General features: G+C 47.5%; 7 protein-coding genes across 7 annotated transcripts; 1 reads left to right on the top strand and 6 right to left on the bottom strand.

Annotated features, from left to right (window-relative positions):
* Nucleotides 1-411: 411 nt before the first annotated feature.
* On the bottom strand, nt 412-1,215 carry N7483_012498 (SDR family NAD(P)-dependent oxidoreductase; the record flags this gene model as incomplete). Its single annotated transcript, XM_057095925.1, has 1 exon — nt 412-1,215. One exon carries the CDS (start codon nt 1,213-1,215, stop codon nt 412-414), a length of 804 nt encoding a protein of 267 aa, XP_056941896.1.
* A 1,538-nt stretch (nt 1,216-2,753) lies between these two features.
* On the bottom strand, nt 2,754-4,055 carry N7483_012499 (NmrA/HSCARG family protein; the record flags this gene model as incomplete). The annotated part of the gene is made up of 5 exons (XM_057095926.1): nt 2,754-3,019; nt 3,086-3,418; nt 3,485-3,635; nt 3,698-3,909; nt 4,007-4,055. 5 exons carry the CDS (start codon nt 4,053-4,055, stop codon nt 2,754-2,756), a joined length of 1,011 nt encoding a protein of 336 aa, XP_056941897.1.
* An 830-nt stretch (nt 4,056-4,885) lies between these two features.
* N7483_012500 (Cytochrome P450) lies at nt 4,886-8,964 on the bottom strand (the record flags this gene model as incomplete). The annotated part of the gene is made up of 15 exons (XM_057095927.1): nt 4,886-5,048; nt 5,107-5,350; nt 5,448-5,625; nt 5,678-5,797; nt 5,860-5,962; nt 6,026-6,206; nt 6,270-6,456; nt 6,522-6,650; nt 6,709-6,813; nt 6,881-7,085; nt 7,736-7,985; nt 8,045-8,377; nt 8,421-8,592; nt 8,662-8,867; nt 8,922-8,964. 15 exons carry the CDS (start codon nt 8,962-8,964, stop codon nt 4,886-4,888), a joined length of 2,619 nt encoding a protein of 872 aa, XP_056941898.1.
* Nucleotides 8,965-11,291: 2,327 nt separating this feature from the next.
* Nucleotides 11,292-18,644, top strand: N7483_012501 (Male sterility NAD-binding; the record flags this gene model as incomplete). The annotated part of the gene is made up of 1 exon (XM_057095928.1): nt 11,292-18,644. The coding sequence occupies one exon, from the start codon at nt 11,292-11,294 to the stop codon at nt 18,642-18,644; it is 7,353 nt and encodes a 2,450-aa protein (XP_056941899.1).
* Nucleotides 18,645-19,146: 502 nt separating this feature from the next.
* Nucleotides 19,147-20,436, bottom strand: N7483_012502 (NmrA/HSCARG family protein; the record flags this gene model as incomplete). Its single annotated transcript, XM_057095929.1, has 5 exons — nt 19,147-19,412; nt 19,512-19,844; nt 19,905-20,058; nt 20,118-20,335; nt 20,391-20,436. The coding sequence occupies 5 exons, from the start codon at nt 20,434-20,436 to the stop codon at nt 19,147-19,149; spliced, it is 1,017 nt and encodes a 338-aa protein (XP_056941900.1).
* A 1,772-nt stretch (nt 20,437-22,208) lies between these two features.
* Nucleotides 22,209-24,174, bottom strand: N7483_012503 (cytochrome P450; the record flags this gene model as incomplete). Its single annotated transcript, XM_057095930.1, has 6 exons — nt 22,209-22,812; nt 22,869-22,993; nt 23,049-23,264; nt 23,326-23,450; nt 23,507-23,689; nt 23,757-24,174. 6 exons carry the CDS (start codon nt 24,172-24,174, stop codon nt 22,209-22,211), a joined length of 1,671 nt encoding a protein of 556 aa, XP_056941901.1.
* Nucleotides 24,175-24,341: 167 nt separating this feature from the next.
* Nucleotides 24,342-24,674, bottom strand: N7483_012504 (uncharacterized protein; the record flags this gene model as incomplete). The annotated part of the gene is made up of 1 exon (XM_057095931.1): nt 24,342-24,674. One exon carries the CDS (start codon nt 24,672-24,674, stop codon nt 24,342-24,344), a length of 333 nt encoding a protein of 110 aa, XP_056941902.1.
* Nucleotides 24,675-24,865: the final 191 nt, after the last annotated feature.

Below are 24,865 nucleotides of genomic sequence, written 5' to 3' on the forward strand. Positions count from 1 at the left end.
TCTCAGTGACGTTTCGTATTGGTGTAACAGATAGAGCTCTGATCGTGAATACCCCGCCTCGTCTTGAGTGAACTACATACGCTATGGTGGTATTGCGTTTTGGCATGCCATGCTAGGCCGTGTGTGAAATGCAAGGATTCTTGGATATAGTACAGGAATGAGCTGGCGGACGCCCGTTCCTCTTAGTGGCTGGTCATCATAGCGTGCTACGATATTCACACGGGTGGGCCCAAAAACGAGGATACTACGTTAAAATGAGATCATGAATTATGTCTAGCATTCTACGATGAATTATTCAATTGCCGCGGAGAAGCAAAGAATTTCATTGACTTGGCACGGAACGGCCCGGTTTTCATCAGAGAACCCGTGGATCGACGCATGAACTATGTATTAGACACTCCTGGATACACCTCAGGCTAGCAGCATACCACCATTAGTTTCTAACACAGTCCCAGTAATGAAACTATCCTTCATCAAATACAGGTAGGCCTGTGCCACACTCTCTGGCGTTCCAGCGCCACCGACCAAGGACTTTTCCTTTGCCATTTGAATAGCCATATCGTAGTGAGGGCCCAAAATATCTCGCACCACCTCTGTCATGATGGCTCCTGGCGATACCACATTCACACGAAGTGGTTTCAAGTCAATAGCCAGACCCTTCATCATTGACTCCACAGCTCCACAATAAGCAGCGATGGGAGCCCAGTCTGGATCGGGCTTATGGCCATGAGTGCCACTGGTGAGGGTGAACGAGTTCCCAGAGTCTTTGTCCATAAATTGTGGGAGATACTTGGCAAATATCAACGGTGCCGTGTAGCGAATAGTGCTAGTGCGCTCAAGACTGTGGACAGTGATCTTGGCCAGCGGAGGAGGTGGAGGCATCATATCTGCCGCGGTGATAATGAGGTGGTTTATCTTGTCACCATCGGCAGCGGTCCGAAGTACATCCTGTACGTTGGCTTCGAGGTTTTCAGCATCGGCGAGGTCAATAAGCACACCCCGTAGTTGTGAGCCGGTAGTTTGCGATGGGTAAGACGACTTCAGTTGAGATAATGCTCTCTCCAGTTTCAGAGCATTGGATCCGGCCACAGTGACAATTGCGTTGTGTTCGAGTGCGGCCTCTGCGATGCAATAACCAATGCCAGAAGTTCCTCCCACGATGAGCACGACTTTATTATTTAGTCGGCCCACGTACTTTCCCGTCTGGCCGGTCATGATTGAATGGAAGATAGGTGTAAGATGGTGGACTGGTGGTGTTGTGAGAGTGCTGTGTTCGAGTAGGACACAATCCCAGTATAGTCAATCAATACATCGAAGTTCGTTGGAGTGGCGTGGCGATTTTCGCGGTTCCACTTTGAAAGAGATAAGTACTAAAAGTTCAGCTGAACGTTTTCAAGATCGCATGATGCTTTCACCACCTACATGGTGCGCCCGGTTCAAGTTGTAGAGTCAATCCAATGCTCACCTCCAGGGCTAGGCACTGGCACTGTACGGTGCAAGGGACTCGGAGCCATCTGGGTAGACGGGGCGCATAGACTCCTACCGCTGCCTCGGGCGAGCTAGCCCGCGAATCTGAATGTGATCACAGACCGCTGTTGGGCCAGAACCAGATATTGAGTTCATAGTACAGTTATCTGCTTCTTACATCGATTGGTCGGTGACAACATGCCGAGTACACGTACTACTCCGTATGCTCAAGTACTGTGATGATGGATACTGCCCAGGTGCTGTAATTTGTAGGTGCTACTAGTACCTACCTACTCATTACCAATGCGGGTTCCAAGGTTGTGCTAGCACCGTGACTTGAGTGTAGCCCTCCAGCGCTCCAGTTGTCGGGGGGTCCTCTACAGCTACGGGGCAATAAGCAGTTGCCAGTGAGTCTATGATGTAGTCAGTGTAGTACATGTCACATTGAACGTACCAACATACGTGTTCAGAGGTTCAAGCGCTTCAAGATCAAGCTGAACTCCAACATTTGTTCAAGTTTGAAGCAAGGATTGATGTGATACATATATTTCGTGGCCCCACATAGCAGAATGAGCGCCGGGCGGCGGGTCTGTTGAAACTTAGAACCTTGGAATTCGCTCATGTACAGGGACGCGGAGAGGTCTCCTTTGTCGTATATTTCAACATGTATGATCTCCTTACTTCTGAGCCGCCTGGGAAACTTGAACATCATTGAACGCCAGATTATGTACTTGCGGTGAGAGCTCACCAAAATGGAATCTCGGAAGACACCTGGGGCATCAAACCTGATAAGGTAATCAGCTTCGGACCTTCGGAGCTCGGAGCCTCGGACCGGTACCGGGCCAGATGTTTTTCAAAGAGCTCGACCGCCCTCTCGGAGTAAAGTCACATGATTTACTCCACACTGGGGCGAACTCGGAGCATCGAGGGGGCGGCGGACCTGATTACTCGTCCGGTACCTATTTCACCGAGACAGAAATTAAGTCCGATAACATCGGAGAACCCGAAAATCGGACTGTGCTGAATCAATGTTTACCGTCTTTACTCGTACTCTAGATCTGTGGAGAGAGACTCCGAATCTCATATAACTCTGTAAATGTGACTTCAAATGTTGGCTAATAGATGAGAGAATCAGAATTTCTCATTAACATCGCTCAAATACTTGAATTACCGAAATAAAATGTCCTTGCTATTGATCGCCAGTGACCACGTCTGCTGAAGTCTAGTCTCTGATCAACGTGGAGACATTAATATCCAGTCGGCCTCAGACAAAATTTGAAAGGAGACTACTTGTGATTTGGAAAGATATCCGCAAACCATTCCGCACAACTCATCAGAGACTCACGCGCACCAGCAACACCCTTTGCGCGAACAGCTTCTTTCTTCAATGCAGCCGCAGTTTGAGACTCGGTAATTCCGCAACCAAAAATTTCACCATCGCGCATCTGGTAAAATGCGAATACATCTCGAGATTCCTTTAACTCAGGCTTGTCAAATGCAGGAAATGCAGCTGGATCTTCGTATCCGATAAATCGGGCTGGTTCCTTGGTGACTGGACCCCAGATGTCAATAAAAGAAATGAACCAAAATGAACAATAGGAACCGGAACTTGACATACCCTGAGAGAAAGTGTTCACCACACCGGCCCATGACTTAATATCGCCAACAGCCTGAACAGTGCGACGGTTCCAACGGAGTGGGTTCAAGAAAATTCCGTGGACGAGATCGCCGAAGTCCTCTTCTATACAGATCCAAGGAACGTTTTCCTCGCCGCCGATGAGCGGACTCCTTAATGTGAGATATCCTTCTGGGTCCTTATCTAGCGGGAATCCGCCAAATCCCTGGTAGAAGGCTGGCATGAGAAAGTCTTCCATGTACCAAGAGGACATGATCGGTGTGAAGGTGGTGAAGGCGGGATTCGCTCTGCCCCAGGCTTCGCCCCATGCCTTGACTATTGCAGGTTGGTTAGCACATATAAGCAACACACTATGCGCAATAGTGGGAGAAAGGGCCATACTGTCTAAGATCGGTGTCCGGATTTTGCCATCGGTAAGCTCTTCTGCGGATGGCTGGGAGCTGAACACAACATGCCGAATACCGGCGCCGGCGGCATTGCGGAGAATTCGATTTCCAAAGTCTTGATCATATTGACCACCTCTGACAAGCTCCTACTAATGATCAGTTGTAGAACTCTTTGGGTTAGTTGGGGGACTTGAATGTGCTCTCTTACATTGTTTCCATAGTCATTGTTAATGAAAATTCCCCAACTTCCTGAGATCGCACTCAAAGTTGAATCATCATCAAAGCCATCCATTTGCGCGACTTCTGCTCCCAACGCACGCAGACTCTTTGCTTTGCCCGACGAACCATCTCGAGTGAGGCATCGCACAATAAACTGGGGATTCTGGATAAGGGATCGGAGAACCGAGCCTCCCTGTTTTCCTGTTGGTGAAGGGGGAATGTGTTAGAACAAATGCCACCTTAAGCGTTGCAAAAGGACTGGGAGTCTTCTAATGCTTTGACAACACGAGTGGCGTACCGGTAGCTCCGACCACTGAGATTATCTTGCGCTCGGTTGAAATTGTCATTTTTGCGTGAACTAAAGGGATATGAAAAGCAAAGCAAAAAAAAAAATAACTTCTCCTCTCGCGAGGAGACTTTTGGAGTTAGAATTTCAGGTCAACAACACAAGCTGCGATTAGGCCGCCCGATTTGACGGGCGAGTGATCGGCATGTGGCATGAGTATCTGCGAACCACGATGTGCCTTGCTCGTCACCGCTACCATAGGTATCAGCAGGGGGAAATGCTAACCGGTATTAGCCCTCAGAATTGGACACAGCACGTAAGCCTGCTTGCTAGTTCGTAATTTTTTGTGCAAGGGGTCATTTCGGATTCGCATGCCTCGCTGCTGGAATATGACACCAGAATTTGCATCGCCTGCTCTTGTTCCCGTATCTGATGAAATTCACGAAGAATGTGGCGGAATTTCTGAATTTCGACTGTGCCAGATTATTGGAGCCTACGCGTAGATTGAGACATGGAGTTCGGCTATGCTGACTCGCCTTGGAAGGTCTCCGTAGTGCAAATGGCATCTTATTGGGATTGAGGCAAAGCAGTAGACAGTGTTCACATTGCCATCAGTTGAATTGAAATTAGATCTTTAAGAGTATAAGATATGCTATTCATTGGAGTTGAAAATTTCCAGTAGTTCACGCTCAACAATCTGACGTTATGGCATTGCATTTGATAGAATGAAGAAAAAGTCACAGCGCAGACTAGAGTAGCTGGCTCAGATTTCACCAGTATCATTGCTATCTAAGATATTATAAAGCACAATATTGGGGAACTCATGAACTCATCAATGCAACAGGGGACACATGTAAGATGAATGAAGAACAGGGGAAATGTGACGGCCTTCTATTTCTCACTCACAATTGTTCCAGCAGTGCGCTGCTTGAGAGACATTTGTCGTTCCCACGAGGGTGGGTGCGAGGGATCACCACACGGCCGCATGTCGAAATTCAGCAGAACATGGGCCAAGATCAAGCGAAGCAAATCCGCAGCAAGTTGTTTCCCGGGGCTATGAGATGTTAGGAATTGTGCTTGAACTGACGAAAAGAAAGATAATTGAAGCATACCAGGTGTGACGCCCATCACCAAACTGGCGAGTCTTGGGGCTAGCACCGGACAGTTTGTAGTTGTTGGGTTTCCCAGAAGCCTGACCGAGCTTGTGAAAACGAAATCCATCGAACTCAGTGGGGTTTTCATAGAGAGTAGGGTCCATATGGAGTTGTGTGCTAGGGGCGAACACAAAGGTACCCTTTGGAAGTTTCAATCCATTCTTGAAGGTGTAATCCTTCTTAATGACTCGATTCAACCCAGCTACGCAGTGTGTCAGTTTGCGATCAGATGCTAAAGCAGATTGGCAACTTCGAGATGATTATTGGGGATAAAAAAATAAATAGTCGAAGGAACTTACCCTCACCCACAGGATTCAGACGCATAGTCTCCTTGATGAAGCTATCCAATTTGGTCATCGATTCGATCGCAGCACGGCCAACCTCTCCATGCTCACGGATGGCTTGATCAACTTCTGCACGGAGGTCTTCAACGTATTCCGGACGGGCAGTGAACTCGTAGAGGCAGTTGGTGAGGACCTTTGATCTAGTTAGTACCATCGCACTATATGGAGCCTAATGGTTTAGTTACCGATCCAGCAGTATGAACGGAGCCAAATATGGATGACACTAGTAGTCCAGCAACGTCTGTTTGAGTGTACTCGCCAGGGGCCTCCTTCTGGACCCATCGCCACATCCACTGAGCAAGAGTCTGGGGCAAGAGTTAATTTCAAATACACAAGGTGAGTGGTAGTCTGTTTCAGGGACACGAACCAATTGATCGTCTTTAGCATCGGCATTGCGATTCATATCCTGGACAATTAGATTGCTCAGCTCAACTTGCATGCGAGCGGCAGCAAACCGTGGACCCAGTATGCTATAGAGGATGTCAGAAAAAAAAACCATAATTCAGAGAGGACATAAGATGAGAGTTAATTACGGCTTCAAGATTTCGGGCAACCAGGCAATTTGACGGCCACTGACAGCCACGGCGATGCCGTACCTGGTGAAAAGTGAGACAGCTTCTGGGTCCCGACAAAGCGGAGATCCCACAAGAACTCGACCGATCATTCGAAGCATCAAGGCTAGTGCAACTGGCTGGCAGTGATAGTCGGTCCACTCTGCCATAACGAGCCAAGGTTAGCTCAAGTTCCCATCAGTGGCGGGTAAGAGGCAGAATTCACCATCTGGAGAGACCTTAACTTCAGCTTTAAGACCAAACTCTTGTTCTTTCACAAGTTCCTGGAAATAGGTGGAGGTTGTTCCACTTGTACGAGTTCTGGACCAAATGACAGCCTTTGAGAGAACAGCTACAGGAAGGTGCTTCAGAGTATCCGCAACCCCTGGACAGGTATAGTGGGTTTGGAAGAGCTTCAGACCATCAGTCTTAGTATCCTCCAGGAAAATAATGATAGGAGGCTGAATTCGATACTCACATCTGTGCTAACGGCGTCAAGCGAGGCGTATTCATCAGGGAGCGATTGGTATTCGCGGACCAGCTCATCCTCACAAAGACAAACAGTCCATCTGGAATTTGTACGGACTTGGAACGCACCATCACCATACTATGGGCTATAATCAGTATGTGCTATTCAGAAGTTTGCGGCATCCTCTGTCACCAACCTTCACATATCCCTCCTGCAGAAGTTCGTCGCTATTTGCTGGCCACCTCGAGCCGGACTTCCTAGCTGCTAGGAAACTCTTCGGACCAACCACAGGCAAGTTCACCTAGTCCATGCAAGATTAGCCACAGGTTCATTATTATAATTATTTTGACACAATCTTATCGACGTACCCATGAACGATAGTATTTTATCCACTGGAGGAACGCCCAAACAACCAAAATACCACCAAATCCCTGGATGATGAGGGTGTTGCCGAATGCCCGGGAAAGAACAAGTAAATTTCCTTCGCTCTCCATACTCAGCGCGGGTTCTTCGTCAGAATATGAAAACTTAAACTTGACAAAACAAGGGCATGAAGAAGAGGCGCTTGAATCACTTGAAAACTTTATATCAGCAGTACGCGGGCCATGGGCTGGCACGTCAGTATCTGTTCTCCGCCTCTGCGGTCAGGTTATCCCTTCATTCATGAGACACGCACATTGTTTCCAAGGTTCCCTCACTGCCACGCGCGTAGAAGCGCGGCCCGAAGATAGACGTGAGGAAGCCGGGACTCCCAAGGAATGTTACACGGTACGGAGTATGCCATTGATTTTCATGCATGAGCGGCAAGGGTTAAAGTAATCCTAGCAGTGTTTTGCCTCTCCTTCATCATGAAGATGCATCTGCACCATGATTTCAAGATGCAAATTTGGCAGTAGCAGAGCCTGGGTGGTCCATTCCCATCCTGACAACCAACGGGACGCAATATCCAAAACGGCTTCCAAGGTTGATGCCTTGGTCACGGTGGAGCTTTTTACGCCACACAATTTACTTTAACGACCCTTGGAAAGGGGCATTTTAAGCTTCAATATAGCAGAGGTAAAAGGACCTGAGCGAAGTCAATTTACTATCATGGAGGCATTTGCTACTATGAAGCTGATCTAGAAGGGCTAGCACTTGAGTGCCAAGCAATTCATCTGTTGAGCGACTAGTACTAAATGTAGTAATAACTTGAAAATACATCAATTCTCCATGCTCATACATACTCCCGTTCAAAATACTCTCTCAAAGTCCAAAGAGTTTCCCGACCCTTGCCTCCTTTAGCCTTAAAGGCGGCTTTTTTGAGCTGGCTGGCTGTGCGATTCTCGGTCGGGCCATAACCAAAATATTCGCCATCCCGTGCCTGCGTGTACGTAAACATGGCACCTTGCTCGGAGTTCTTCAGGTTGTCGTATTGGACGCCGATTCTGACTTCAGATGGATTGCAAGGACTGTATCGTGCTTTCTTACCAGTAACTTATGCAACGAGTTAGCAAAACGCCGAAATTGGTTTGAGAAATATGAATAGAACATACCGAGAGTGAAAATGCGGACCATTTCTCCAAATGACATTGGATCGCCCACGACTTGGACAGGCCGATGATTCCACCGAGTTGGGTCTAATAATATACCATGAACCAAATCTCCGAAGTCATCAGCAATGTTTACCCATGGAACCTGCTCCTCACCACCCCAGAATGGTGCACGGCAAATCAAGTAGCCGTCGTTGTCTGTCTTTTCTGGGAAACCACCCAGAAGGCCTTGCATAATGGGATCGCTGAAATTCTCCATAAACCACCCAGGCAGAATGGGTGTCACTGAGTTGAAAGTTTGGGTGCGATAGACCCATTCATATACCCGCGCCTTGACTGCATGGCTCGAATATAGTGGTATTAGCATTATAATCGTTACACAGTGCACTGGGAAGGATTAGTTCACCGTCGAGGTAGTCAACTGTGGCTCTCCCGTTGGTGAGCCGATCACAATGAGGCTCGCAACTGAAAACAACATGCTTAATATTGGCCGCAGCCGCAGCAAGGAAGATAGCTCTTCCCAGGTTTTCTGCCTCTTCAAGGTCTGTGCCCTATTGATAATATCAGCATGTGAATATGTAGGAGGTCATGGTACTAGGTGGATACCAAGGCGATCTCACTATGACTGTGTAGTTTACAAAAAGTCCCCAGCATCCAGAAAATGATTTCTCTAGTTGGGATTGTTGAGTGGTGTCAGCTTGAACCACTTGGGCACCATGGGACACTAAAGCCTTTGCGCGAGGCGAGGATGCGTCTCTGGTAACGCAACGGACTTGGAACGCGGAATTTCCCAGTAGGGACTGCACAACTGAACCGCCCTGGAGACCTGGATGATGTTAATGTTTTGCATTGAAAATTCTGAAATCATGATTCATATCACCTGTCGCGCCAAGGACTGCTACCAGTTTTGTCGAATTCGTCATTTTGGATAGTTGAGAGGAGCAGGACAACAGAGAATGAGTGAAGTGGAGAAGGGAAAAGGTTTCAAGTGGCACACTACTGAATGTTTTTGAGAGACCGCAAATGAGCTCCGCCTACTATTGACCTTTGCGGTCAAGCAGCAGGTGGATAGTAAGAATCTCGACTGTGGATCCTATCTACTAGTAACAAAAATCTATCCCTAGTAAAAAATATTCTCGCATTACATACATATGTACGTGTATGCGGATCAGCGAAAGTTGTCCAAGGCAATTTAAATGTGACTTCTTGTATGCATACACACCATGCAGCCTAGGTAGACGTCCCCGGACCTTATTTAGGTCAACCACTCGAATACATGGAGAATTTGGAATCGATGACCCATCATAGACTTATGTTGCACTGGTAAATACCACCTCAATCAAGTCGAAATCGGCATGGAGGCCATCCACCGCCAGTACTGTGGATTTTCTGCATTGCATTCAACTTGGTATCAAATCAAGGTTAGATTTCGGGATCTGCACGCCAGTGGGTCACTAGTTCTTCAAGGAGAATCTTGCGTCAGCCACTAGTGCAAGGCAGCATGACCCATCACACTGGTCAGACTTCATATGAATGCAAAAGGATGTTTGAGGTCAGCCAGCCTCTTCATGCCCAGTGCTATTGATCAACTTCTCGTGCCTCTAGCGAACGATGATGCATGATGGTTGATTCTGAAGAAACGTAGTAGGTGGACAGCTTGCGTCATGAATTACAAGGGCATATGTGTAGAGGAATCTTGGTACAATTGAACGAGTCACGAAAGACAGGTTGGCCTAGGCCTGGTATGAAACCTTGGAGGCATACATGAGTCGACGCTTCTCTCGACAAGTTGTTCCATCTCCCCAGGTAGGGGGTAAATAGCGGTCTGTAAGGCCAATAATCGGAATGTTTCGGGCTCACTACTGGTGACACAGAGCCGCTCCGATTGGCCGTTGATTATCCTTGCAGGCTCACACTACCTTGGTTCCAAGGTCATATTATTTTCAACGTACATTCAGGAAGCAGGTGGCCCCGGATTGATCTATGAACTTTTGAGCGAATTTAAATGCTAGATGCAATAATGCCAGACTCATCTGCCTATTAGCAGCCCATCACAGCTGCCTGGAAAGTGACCGTCACTTGGGGCACATGTGCAGTTCCCCGTACTTTTTACACTTCCAGGTTTAGTCCTAGTAGATGTGACATTAACCGCTATATGCTCTCAGTTAACTGTGAAAATGTGAACTAAATATCCTCGTGAATTCCATTAGTCACATCTCTCTATGGCGCAAATTTACATGGTAGCCGCATGTTCAACTCCACAGAGGAAAAAGATTGGCGACATTCAAAGCCTCCGCTCCGGGGTCGAAAATGCAACTTGAATCATTCAGCCACATGTGCATTTTGAGCGGTAGAATATGTTACACTGTCGAACCAGGCTCAATGTCAAGGGCCTAGCTAGTTCCACGATTGAGTTGAATTTTGAATCGCCTTGAGAATCGAGATCTGTCTCAGATCCATCTAGGACATCAGGACCCATAAAGGGTATTGCAAGATCTCCTTGGCGGTACCTAGAGATGCACAACGTCACCTGTAAAACGTACCATTGGACAGATAGAACATTGGAACTATAGAAGAATCTGCTTGAGCATAACGCGTCATAATTCGATGCACGAGTGTCTCATGACTTGTTGACGTCAAAATTTGCCTTCTCATCTAAGTATCACTTGAAGATATGCCGCATCTCTAGCACCGAATAGAGGATAGGTTATTCTTCATCTCGGACATAGATGTTAGATAAGCTCGGAAATAAAGATAAGACTTCAACTTTTCATCGTGCTCGTTGTGGAACATTGTTTGCGGCCTCCTCCTGATCGACCCCCTTGCCTGTGTCGAGGATTCCAGTCAAGGGGTACTATTACTTATGATCTTTTCCATGGATAAATTCTCCACGCGGCCAGTCCCGTCGTTCCTTGCACCATGCGGTGTCGTGGTGTGCCTGGCTTGGCGCGAGAAACATGAAGGACTTGAAACGCTGGTATTTTTCCATTGCATGGCAACGGTAAGGGACCCAGGTATAGGCAAGTTATGCCGCCATCATTCCAATAGTGTTGTAAGCACGGGAACTTGATATGTCAGAAGAGCTATGGGAATCTTCGGCATCATGTATGGTAAGGAATCTGCACTTAAAACAAGCTGTGGGTGTTGATCAGAAGTGAACGTGCTATAACATCAAAGAATAACAGTTTCTTTACCTATTCAATCGTCCTGTCTCTTAGTCTGGTCCCCCATTGTCAGTTAAACCTGCACGATGGTGGGGATACACGAGGAACCTCAGCCTTCAACCCTCCTCCAGGGCCGAAGCGCGGAAACGCAAACAGAAAGCGCGATGAACATATCAGTTAATTGTTCCTTCTCACAACCGAGAGATCTGAAATGCCAAAGGATCCAAACGACAAGTGAAGTTCGCGCGATTGACTCTGTATTGAATGTGCATGGAAGGGAACGGTCTGGTCAGGCTGTTTCACTCTTGGTCATCGCATGGGCTGTCCTCATCAAAGGATACAATCTGTCTGATTCACTGGAGCTCACAGTCAATGCAAATAACGAATCCGAGTGGCGTATCCCGTTTGAGCCACACCCCAAGTCCTCAGTGGATTCAGTTGTACATCATATGGCCGAATGCCTTCATCGTCCAAGTGGTGCAGCTCAGTCAGATATTCAGAGAAACGAGGATAACCAAAGGCACTCATTTGCGACACTGAGCATTCTCAGTCCCCGGTATCAGCCAGAGGAGCCATCCCAAGATGTTCGTCTTCAGTCTCAAGAAGCGCTCCGACTATCATGCTGGCTACAGACGGAAACGACGATAAAGGCTCTTGTGCACTATGACTCTTCAAAATGTATGGATGAGCAAGCGCGACGACTATTAAACCAGTACCAAGGTATCTTACAGCAAGTTATGCAATTGCAACCTACCCAGCCCCTTCTCGATATGGACATCATTGGCGAGCAGGACAAAGCATTGATGATGGAATGGAATTCAGCAAATATTGCGGTGTTCCGAGAACGACTACATGAATTATTCCAAGCCAGAGCTGTTGAAAGTCCTCACAAAAGAGCAGCTGTTACGACTGATGGTGATCTCTCATATGGAAGATTAGATGAATTATCTACAATTCTCGCCGCGAAGCTGATTGAGCGCGGCATTGGACGGGGTAAAATTGTCCCCATCTTGTTCGAGAAGTCTGTATGGGCAATAGTCAGCACACTCGGTGTCTTGAAAACGGGTGCAGCGAGTACTTTAATATGTGTGAGCCATCCAGACTTGTATATTGCGAAAGTGGTAGATCAAACTGGATCCGCGTTACTGTTGACTTCAACAAGTCAATACGATCGGTTGGCACATATGAAATTTCTCGATCGAATGATTGTGTCAGATAAAGCATTGTGGTCATTGCCTCGGCCATCACCCAGCTGGCAGGTCCCACCAGGTAACTCTGAAGATGTTGCATGCGTCCTTTTCACCTCGGGTAGTACTGGACATCCTAAGGGAGTCCCATTGAGTCACCGTGCAATTTGTTCGACAATGAATCATCATGGGCACGCAACGGGTATACATGAACCACCAAAAACTCTTCAATTTTCGTCGTACGCTTTTGACATGGCGGTTTATGAAATATTCCATGCTTTGGTGAGAGGAGGAACAGTCTATACCCCTTCAGAGGAGGAAAGGCTCCATGATCTTCCTGCTTTCGTGAAAAAACACCAGACCACATGGGCATTCATCACACCTACAGTACTGAGAGCGTATACTCCGTCGGATTTTCCTACAATGGAAACAATTGTGGTTGGCGGAGAGGCAGTCGGTCTCGATCTTGTCGAAGCTTGGGGGAATCGGTTATATAATGGGTTTGGACCAGCCGAAGTCAGTATTTGTGTGGCTACCCGGATGAATCCTCGAAGCTGGGTTGATGGAACTATCGGTCGCCCTGTAGGCTGTATTGGATGGATCGTAAATCCAAGCGACGTCAATACCCTAACACCCATTGGTGGTATCGGGGAGCTCGTCGTTGAGGGGCCGATTGTCGCTCACGGATATCTCAACGAGCCAGAGAAGACCCGACAAGCCTTCATTTCAGCACCCAAGTGGAGATCAAACTTTCCAATCGACAGACGCGGTGAATTTTTTAGAACTAGCGATTTGGTTCAATACAACAGTGATGGGTCGATGCGATACCTGGGTCGAAGAGACAACGTGCGGAAAATCAATGGTCAGCGAGTGGATATCGATAATGTTGAGGTCACCTTGAGACAAATGGAGCCAAATTTGGACATCTCTGTAGATGTCATGACTACGTCTGGTGAGAAACAACAGAAAGTCATTGCTTTTGTTGCTAAGAGGGGTGGTTCAACGGAAGGGTTCGACTCCAGTGTGGGGCATGACAGCAATCCCCATGCGAGCATGAGAGTTTACGAGCGTGAAGATCAAATTCGAGAGGCAATGAGCAGCCTCTTGCCACGTTACATGATACCAGCCTTCCTAATAGAATTACCAGCTCTACCAAGGACGGCCACCAGCAAGATTGATCGCAAACGCCTGACTTGCATGCTTACCGCGCGACTCAACTCTGGTAGTATCAAGCTTCTCAAGTCTACGAAGCTCAATGGTAACCCTCAAAGAGCTGCACGGTCCACAGCCGAAAAGCAAGTTGCCTCTTTGGTTCAGCAGACTCTAGAGTTGGAGGTGACAGATGTGGATATGGATAGCGCCTTTGTCCAGTTGGGAGGAGACTCTTTGGCTGCGGTGAAGCTCGTGAGCTGCGCCCGGAAGATTGGAATTTCATTCAAAACAACCGATCTCCTGCGTCACGACCTGAAGATATGTGATCTTGCTGGGAGGATTGAGAAGTGGGAGGTTTTGCCTTCTGTCGACCGAAACTCTTCTTCCATACGACCCTATTCCATGCTCCCGACTGACGAAGATCAGCGCGCAGAGATTTTGAAAGCAGTCCGAGAACAATGCAATGTGGACAATAATGCCATCCATGATATTTATCCCTGCACACCTATTCAAGAGGGCCTTTTCTCTGCGACCGCCAGTGCCTCTGGTGCCTATATTGATCGTTTTATGCTCACACTCTCTCCAGACGTCGACAAGTCGCGACTTTTGAGAGCCTGGAACACTGTCATACAATCTAGTGACATCCTGAGGACACGGATCATTCAAACATCCATTGGTGTCTACCAAGTTATCACAGACTACGATGAGTTGCCAGTGCAAACATACACTTCTACAGAGCACTATCTTACTGTTGATGTTACAAGGGAAATGGGCCCTGGATCCCCTCTGGTTTTCATCAGTCTTATTGTACCTAATCCTGACTCGATTGTCAAGAATAAACGGCAGGCTCCGCCCAAAGCCCAGCTTGCAGTAACAATTCACCATGCAGTGTACGATGGGTGGTCATGGGAGATGATCCTCCAGGATGCCGAGACCGCCTATCGAGGTGACTCTCTTTCTCGCCATTCGTTCTCAGGGTTTGTGCAATTTCTTCAAGATCGGGACATTAATGCCGAGAGAGAGTTTTGGCGCTCTTACTACCGCGATCTTAACTCAGGCACATTTCCTGAAGGTCTTACGAACGACCGCGCCCCTCAACCCAGCATCCGGCTGGCCCATCGTCACCATTCCTCATCAGCTGCCCAGCCAGAGATAACAAGCCGTGATTTGTCTTTGAAACGTGGATCGACTGTAACTCCATCCACTAGAGTCCATCTGGCATGGTCGATCTTGATCTCGTTGTACACTCAGTCTCCAGACGTGGTGTACGGAACCATCAGCAATGGACGGTTGTCATCGCTACCCGGAATCGATAGCATCGTGGGGCCAACATTAAGCACCGTTCCCTTCCGGTACACGATTGATCAGTCCATTTCTGTGGACGAGGCGCTGCTGAAAACACAAGCAAACATGCAGTCAATCCTTAGTTGGGAACATGCCGGTTTGCAGTCTATTGCTCGAGTCAGCCCTGAGGCGCGCACAGCGTGTGGCTTTCAAACCATGGTCGTCATTCAACCACAAAGAGCTCAATTCAAGTCAGTTATCTTCGAATCAGTCAAAGAGCGACTGGGAGCAGATGGATTTATTCCGGGCTACTCCGTGATTCTGCTGTGTACTCCGGGAGAGACAACCCACAGTTGGGATTTCGAGCTTCTACTTGATGAGGACTTTGTTTCAGCAGCCCAGGGAGAGCGCCTTCTTCATCAACTAAGCCATATTTTGTCCCAAGTTCATGAGACTCAATCTCTTCGCATCAACCAGCTTGACCTCTTATGTATCGCCGACCAGGTCCAATTATGCGAGTGGAATATACCCCACCCCGCACGTCTGGATCACACCATACATGGTCTTGTCAAGCTTCAATGCCTTATTCGTCCACAAGAGACCGCAGTTTGCGCCTGGGACGGATCGTTTACTTATGATGAGATTCAACATCTCTCTGACAAAGGAGCAAATTATCTGCGGGGCACGGGTATCGGCTCAGGGGCAATCGTTCCGATCTGCCTGGAACGGTCGAAGTGGGTCCCCATTGCTTTGCTTTCCGTCATGAAAACTGGAGCTGCATTTGTTCTTCTAGACCGAGATGCCTCCCAGGATCGGAATCAAGGAATTTGCGCCACGGTGAGTGCAAATTGGGTTCTTACCTCCAGCGTGTGTGTGGAATACTGTGAGAAGTTCGCCAACAGCATTCTCTTGTTCTCCGATTTGATCACACGGCCGCATGCAATCCAGCCAGCGTGTCCTGAAGCTGATGTTGATACCTCTCGCCATGGTGATCTTCTCTATGTCGTTTTCACCTCCGGGTCAACAGGCAAGCCAAAGGGTGTGGAGATTGAACATGGCTCCTACTGCTCTGCCATGATCTCACAGCGAGAGAAACTCCATATTCGTGCCGGTACCCGAGTATTACAACTATCATCATATGCCTTTGACTCTTTCGCAGTTGAGATTCTTACCACATTATGTGGTGGTGGTTGCGTGTGCATCCCGTCGACTGAGCAGTTGGCAGGCGGCATTGGTCCAGCCATCCGACAATACCAAGCTGAATGGATGTGCGCTACTCCATCTATGCTTCGTCTGATTGCTCCTAGTGATGTTCCGACTCTGAAAACTGTGGTTGCCGTGGGCGAGACTATGCTGCCAACCCAGCTTGCGATATGGACTCCATCGGTGACGTTAATGTGTGGTTATGGACCCTCTGAATGTTGCACTGGAGCCACCGTTCATATCATTGAACATGTTTCTGTGGACCCTCGGAACATTGGATCAGGCATGGGATGCACCCCATGGGTGGTGGACCAGAATGATCATAACCGATTGATGCCTATTGGAGCTGTTGGTGAGTTGGTGCTGCAAGGTCGCATTGTTGGTCGCGGCTATCTCCATGAGCCGGAGAAGACTCGAGCTGTCTATCTTGAGCACACCGAGTGGTCTACTACCATGGACTCATCCTCGGGAGACCGTCTGTACAAGACTGGTGACTTAGTACGATTCAATCCTGATGGTACATGTCTTTTCCTTGGTCGCAAGGACTACCAGGTAAAACTGCGCGGGCAGCGGCTCAATCTGATGGATGTCGAACATCACCTAGCTGAAGCTCTTGGATCTCAGGTCAACGAGTTGATTGCAGATGTCATCAAACCAGGATCAGGCGAAGGTCAAGGCGATTCTCATCCTTTACTTGTGGCAATGATTCAGACATCTGATGAGGGCATGTTCGATACATCTACGGAGGTTCATGGCATCGAAAACTCTCTGTTCGTTCCTCCTAGCACTCTCTTTGCACAGCTCGTTACTCAGATTGAGCGACAACTCTCATTATTGGTTCCGGCCGTCATGATCCCTTCACTCTGGCTTATTGCCCGTCGAATGCCGCTCACCATATCTGGTAAGGTCGACCGACGACAAGTTCGAACAGCGGCTGCATCTTTGACTTCCGCTACTCTCGTCACTCTGGGTTGCACTGGTGCCGATTCTAGTGATGTGCCATTAGCAGCTACGGAGACAACTGCATTAAAGGTTTCTGAAGTTGTGGCTGAAGTTCTTCATTCACGATTGAAATTGGACAGAGAGCTTGTTGTGGGGAAGAATGTCACGCTATCTCGAATTGGTCTGGATTCTATTGACATGATGTCTATCTCTCAAGCTATCTCTACTCATTTCAACGTCCGCCTGCCTATGACTATGCTTTTTCGTTCCGGCCTTAGTGTTCGCGATGTGGCCCTCATGGTGACTGGATCACCTGCTACAAAATGCCCTGAGAGAGAACCTCCGCAGACGATAGACCTCTGGAATGAGTATCAACTTTTACGGGAGAGGATAAGAAGCATATGCGTGCAGTCCCGAAAGCCAGTGCACACAATTGATCAGGTTTCACCCCCTGATGGTGGCCAACCGCGACTGGGCCGTGTTCTCTTGACTGGTGGCACCGGCTTCCTGGGGACCCAGATCCTGAAATCACTTTTGGAAGATCCCCGAGTACAATCAGTTACAGTACTTGTTCGTGCGGATTCAGACAGGATTGCGATGCGACGCATTGTGGAAACAGCTCATGGTGCGGGCTGGTGGCGGGAATCGTATCGACATCGTCTTTGCGCGTGGCGGGGATGCTTGTCCAAGTCTTGTTTAGGACTTTCCGACTCTCGATGGAGAATACTATCCGGTCTCGAGCGACCAGAGGATGGATTTGACATTGTGATTCACAATGGTGCCCGGGTTCATTGGGGTCAAGATTATCACACACTTCAATCTGTTAACACAGGAAGCACCATCGAGCTTATTAGTGGCCTGGCACAACTAGCTCATCCCGTGGCATTCACTTATATCTCAGCTCTGCAGCCCAGTTTACCGGCAGGAGATGATGACCGCAGTATGGCCAAGGTCCTTTCCAGCTCTGATGGATACAGTCAAACCAAGTTCATGTCCGAACTTGCCATCAAAGAATTCCAACGACACTCTGTCTGCAAGAATCTTCATTTCAACATTGTTCGCCCCGGATGGATCATTGGATCCACTGAGAACGGCCTTGCTAATGTTGCAGACTACCTCTGGCGTGTCGTGGGCTCCGCAGTAACAACTGGATCCTTTAATAGCGAAGAGGATGCCGATTCGTGGATATACATTTCTCCTGTTGATCTTGTTGCGGGTCTCATTACTAGTCGTACTCTCGATATGGATGCACCACGAAGTACAGCGGGTGGCCATCCAGACAGTCCTCAATCTCTCCATGTTACGTCTATCACAGACGGACTTGCTGCTCCAGATTTCTGGCATGCCGTCTCTACAGCTTGCCACCAGATATTCGGAAGTCCTCTCCAGCCCTGTCAAGGTATTAACTGGTTACATCGGATCAAAGGCAGCATGATGGCCACTGGAGGCGATCACTTGTTGTGGCCAGTATTTGAGTTCCTTGAGTCCGACAACGGTCGCCTGGGCTCCTCTCGTAATAATCCCATCAATCTCCCTGCCACACTTCGAAGTCTCTTATTCCGCTCGGTTATTAAGAATGTCCAACACATTTGCTCTACCGGATCAGTCGATATGGAGACTGGGCGACTAATGCCTACGCAGTCCAATCTCTTCCGTCGGACTGTGAACTAGATTGTGAATTTCTTGTTATCAATTTGGCCTATCTATTTCTATCTTTAGATCATGTTTCTTCATCTTTCGGGTTAATTCTATCATAAACGCGGGCCTTGTTTTCATTCAAATGTTTGTTCTATATTTCAGCTTTGTCTCGCAACTACAATGTAGCTACTAGTTGGATTAACAGTTAATTTCCACCCACTTTTTTCCATGGCATAGTCTTAGCAATATTCAGACTTCAAGTTAAACCCACCTTCAAAATCCTCCAATTAATTAGTGATGAAACAAAGAGAAGACAATATCAAGTCTCAGAACACTACTAGAAGTCATGATCATACACAACTTGAAGGTTGGGCTTGGCCATTGGAAAGAATTTCAAGTTTTCACTCCAAGCCACTCACATATGGACTAGTAGCTATTGGTATTAAGGTTTTTCTGAACAACTTATCGAGTTCTGGCTGTCTACCTATCCTAAGGCCATCGGGATACTCCACCTGGATAGGTTCAAGTTGAAAAATCAAGCACTCTGGGCTTTCAGTGCATGGGCCTGCTTAAACCAGCTCGTGAAAGTCGAGAAGCTTCCTTCTTGACCCCGAGCTGCCATTGCGACCTTCTTCAACACGACAGAGGTTGACATGTCACTTTCATGCTCTGCGAACCAGCGCCCACCACAGTCCTTCATATACCAGAACATGAGACGGGTTTCAACTCGGCATCTTGTTCCATTTAGCTTTATGCTTGACCAGGAAGGCAACTCTTCATATCGAGCTGGAATCCCCGTCGCTAAGCCAAGTAGTGGTCAGTAAAAGACAGCAATCTAGCAATACAGCATTCACGGCTAGCATCACGAGATAATATTCAAGAAACATCTGGTTTCCGTACCTTGGGTGTAAGAAGCTACCAATTCACGCATGGTGAGTTGCTGCCCGGTTGCTTGAACAAGCACTTGATTGTAGGTGTTTGGATCCAAGAAGATGCCATGGACAACATCACCAAGATCGTTTTCACAACTGATCCAAGGCATATCGCCCTTGCCTCCATATGATGGAGTTCGAAACACCAGTTCACTGGTTGTCGGATCGGGAATCCAAGGGAAACCGCCAAATGCATCTACAAATGGATCATAGAAGAAGCATTCCATGAAAGAGGCACAGAGAAGTGGTGTGAAGCTGGCAAAACCTTTCTTACGCCCATATTGCTCTGCATAATATTTGGCTACAATGAAATGGTGATAGTCAGAAACTGATAGACATGAGCCCAAAGCAAGCGACCTACTCTCAAATCCTTCAATGTGCATTCTTCCATTGGTTGCATTGGTGATAGATGGTCCAGAGCTGAAGACCACATGTTTGACACCTGCTTCCTTAGCTGCATCAATTACGGAGACTGCAAGGTCATAGTCGCTAGGGCCATCTAGGGACTTCAACGACTGTTCACATAGATAGGTAAGTATTCCAGAGGAAAACCCGCATCCGACCAAGAATTTACCTCGTCATCTGAGTTGGTGTTGATAAACGCTCCCCAACTGTCAGCAAATGCACTGGCAACTTGCACAGAATTAAGACCTTCAGCCTGAACTAGCTCCGCTCCTAGTGATGCAATGACTTGGGATTTTTCCGATTTTGTGTCTCTTGTGATGACACGAACATGGAAGATTCTATCCTTGTGTGCCAACAAGGACCGCACTACACTACTGCCCTGGTTTCCTATTTTCATCAGTTAGTGACAATAATGGAAACAATGCCCTTTCAATGATATTACCAGTTCCACCAAAGACTGTGATGGTTTTCTTCCCTTGGATAGTCATAGTCAAGGTGAGAGTCTGCTTCAAATCAAATTTGATGTTATTCTGGACAATTGTTAGATTGACATAGCCCATTCCGTTAAACACTACTAGTAGTACCCACCTTTCGTCTAGACAGATAGCATCGAACGTGAGGTAAAATTTTTGTCTCTTAATCGCAACTGACAACTTTATATAACTCCAACTGGAAGTATTCTTACAGGACAATATATTAATGAGGACTTGCACAAATCGAATAGTCGGTCAAGATTGATAACCAATAAGACACCCTTGGAGCCATCATACAAAGATGGTACTACTATTAGATTGATCCACTCACTACTCCTGGCTCTCAGGCTAACGCGCTCGTAGTCAACTTCTACCTTGTCTGTGTGAAACATGCATAAGCAAGGGAGTAACCCCACATGTGCATAACTATTCGAAGGCAAAGAAACACCAATGTGGGTTCTAGTCGCGCCGGACCGCCCGCGGTATGTTAGCCCTTGCCTCTTGTTACCAAATCAATGTGCATCCGCCGCTCCTGGGCAAAGGAAGCGAGCTGAGCTCTGTTATGTGGTCCATGCCGTACCCAGCCTTCATGTACGGAGTAGCCAGCCCCTTGATACGAACCCACATACGGGAATGATCCATCACCGATCTTCTCAACACGTACTTTCCAAACAAACGGTCAACCTGGGAAGATTGACGCACCCTCTGACATGCTCCCAGAGTAAGGACGAAGTGGTATGAAGTATACTCCGAGGCTCGGGCTTAGGTCTGTTACTCCGAGTCCTTTTTAGGCTTAGTCTACGTAGTAATTCTGCTTCAATCAATCAGGAGTCACCGCCTACTTATTATATACACGTTGGCAGAATTCTCAGGAAGTAAATTCAGGGATGTTTGTCGAAGTTCATGTTTACACGATTAATACATAAGATAGAGATAATACTCTTGTAAATCGTGTTCTCTTGATTGCTTGATTAGATACAGTGTGCGAGATCTGAAAGGAATGAGTTTTTCTCCTGTTTCGATAATCCCGTCCGGCATAACATTCATCCGAGCTCAACTGGCCAGTTGGGGCGCTTGACCCACGTTCTTCCTGTGAAACCCGTCACAAGATTTTGTCCGGGCCTATTCAAATGTTGAAGATTTTAGATATGTGGGACAAAAGACCTTCAGAATGATCGTCATCTTCGTAAATTCAGCAGTCCGTGCCAGGTGGAGTTCAACTTGAATTAGTACCCACTGGCAGTGTTTCACTGGCAAGTTTATGTGAAGATATATAGTCGCTCCGACTCGACACCGGCTTCAGTAGTAGTACCAGTATCTTCACGTTTCAATACATATATACCTACATCATGATACGCTACCTGGTACTTACATAGTACCTATTCCCGCCAGGGCTCACTCTCAGGCTGGCATCTGGGCAGGCGGGTACCCAGGTGCACATGTGTGGATCTCTGCCATTAGCTACTAGCACTCAGTGTGCAAATCCATGACCACCGTGCGTGACACCACCTGGGCAGTACTCCAGGGCTCAAGCTCCAGGGCTTCAAGTTTCACATGCACATGTGGATGTGAGATGCTTAAAACGTTCACAATATTAAGTTGGAAGCTAGTTAGTGGAGTGGCAACCTTGGAAATTGATATTGGCTGGAATCCAACCTTGGAACGTTTGAATTTTCAAGTTGTCCTATACTAACATTTGAATACTAGTAAGGTGCACATGTGCTAGGGAAGCAATTATAACCACATGGAAAATCTTGCCAGTGATTCGCACCATCAGTTAGTATATATTAATTTTTAACCTCTCGACCAGGTCGCTCTTTGAAAATGGTAGGAAGGGGGCCAATCCCCATACTGAATCCATCCGAACGTGCATTCCAGTACTTCTGGAGTTCATCTTGGCTGGTTGGTTGTGCCTCAAATTGGCGGAAAATAGAATAAATTGTGCATCTGATTTGCATCAGAGCAGCATGCTTGCCAACACAGTTGTATGGACCCATCAAAAATGGAGCAAAAACTTCAGGACGGCGAACGAGATCACGATGGCTGAACCAGCGCTCCGGAATAAACTCATCGGGGTTCCTGAAATTCCGCTCATCCCTGAAGACTGTGTAGAATGGGACCTTCACGTTAACATTACCAGGAATAAATGTTCCTCCCACTTTAATTCCTTCTGGTGGTGTGATTCGTGGAAAGCCAGACGGCCCAGCGTAGTGAAGTCGTAATCCCTCGTTGATGATGCCGTTGAAGAGTGGTAGTTTTGCTAGATCTTGCATTTCCAACATACCACTACTTTCTTCAGCCTGATCAAACTCTCCTTGCAGTTGTTTTTGGTAGTCCGGGTAGGCCATCATATAATACAGGATTCCTGTCATTGTAATGGCAACCGTATCACTGTCAAAGAGTAGGCATTAATATTCGAAGGAGAGACATTGAGAAATTAAACATACCTGCCAGCAAACACTGACAACGAAGCATCGGCAATCAGGTTCCGCCTAGCTTGTAGAGACTGGGTTGACTTTGTAGAAAACTCGCTCCAGAGCCACGCAAAGATATCACGAGGCTCATCATTTCTCTGCAGCGGTGAATAGTTAACATCGGCGAATTACGGAGCAAAGAAAGTGACCTACCTTCAGTCTCTTCTCCATTGCTGTCTCAGAAAATTCCAGAAATTGCTGCAAACCCCTGTTTAGAATGGGAATACTGCGAAAAACCATGATGATCCACACGGCGCGAATCATGATCCCAGTCGACACATTCGACTGGTGCAGATAGTCCATCATGTAATGCGGCTTCTCCTCCACCAGGGTGCCGAAGGATTCCGCGAACGAGAGTTCTCCGATAATCTGCTCACTTCGTTAGTCCTGGGGCCTCATATTCACACCTTTATTGTAATTTGTATCTTACATCGAACATAAGACAGCCAAACCACTTGGTCATATTGACCGGGTTCCCAGAGGCTGCATTAACACTAACTTTCTCGACTAACTGATCCACGCAAGTCCGCATCGAGGGCTCATATTCCTTCAGGGCTAGAGGCCATGTTAGATATGAGAGAATATGAAGAAGAGAAGACTGCCAAACCTACCCGCGGGGCGAAATGCATGGTCCCATATGCGGCGACGCCGTTGATGCTCTGCTCGATCTCGAGTCCCAAACACGGACCGATGTGGCTGCAAAATATCATACCACGGGCTCTTGATACAAGATGACTTCGACGAGTGAATGGCATCAATAGCATCCGGATGGCAAATAGACAGTTCCGCAGGGCCTGAGTTGTCATCTGAGTCAGTTTTTAACCCTTCATAGATCCCCATCGAGCAGGCTATCGGACTTACCAATTCGGACAAAGTCTCCGTATTGACGGTGATAGTCAGCAACCATCTCAAACGCATTCTTGCTCTTCGCAGACTTCCACATTATATATGCGGTCCAGAAGCGAGACCCAAGAGGGCCGGGAAACTTGTGCAGACGATGAAAACGCCATCGATATATGAAAATGCTCATACAGAGACCCGCGGTGATTTTTGTGACATGTACGCCTATTTCTGAGAGCCAAGCCCAGAAAATATCGAGTTGACTATAAAGCAATAGTACACCAGCAGTCACAGCAAGTATTGAAGCTCCGATGCAGTTTACAACCAGAACTGGTAGAGTGAAATCCCATTCTCCATGTCGAAGGACAAAAAGATGGAGCGAAACTCCTGCGACAACATCTAACAATGTTGGCGACAAGGAACTGACGGCGCCTAGCATGGTGCTTGATGGCGGTCGCTAATATTGTTCAAAATATGCCAATGTCACTCAGTCATGAGAGAATAACCCTCAAGTCGATGATCCAAATTACCGAAATATGGTGCGTGTTGTGTCGTTCAGCCTTATAGCTTAGGTGTTTGACTTCTCGTATATCCGGATCGGTGTTCTCAAAAATTACCATCGCTGTAAGGTAATCCTCTAAAATCCTCGCGGACAGGGTGGGTGCCTAGAAGCTCTGTATCCACACAATGTGGGAGCCGGTCTCTGGAGATAGGGGCATGATCCAGTCCCTTGTCTGGGCTTTGATTGACTATCCATAATAAACCGACAATCGACTCTGGAATGAACAGATCCGTATGTAAGGAGGTATGGCGGTATCCCAGATAACTGACGTCGGGTGAAGAAACGGCACGCGCCGTGAATAATGCGCGACGCGGTGTGACGGGTAGAGCGGAATAATGCGCTAGACTGTTGACACCGACAAGATCTTCGGCTCCCATATTTCCACGCCCCTGAATTTTAGCGACCTCCGGTAAGTTGCATGCTCCAGCTAGCCTACGCGTTATTGCTCCCATTATGCGCATTTCTCGTCACCCATTGTGGGCGCATGGGGTTCTGGAGTCTGTTGTTGAAATAGGAGGAATGTTATTGGTACCCCTTGCAGATATCATCTCATCTGTAAGGAAACGAG

Source organism: Penicillium malachiteum (assembly GCF_028827825.1).
Source record: "Penicillium malachiteum strain IBT 17515 chromosome Unknown utg000005l:1.0-9002435.0:326005.0-9005861.0, whole genome shotgun sequence".
Taxonomy (NCBI): domain Eukaryota; kingdom Fungi; phylum Ascomycota; class Eurotiomycetes; order Eurotiales; family Aspergillaceae; genus Penicillium; species Penicillium malachiteum.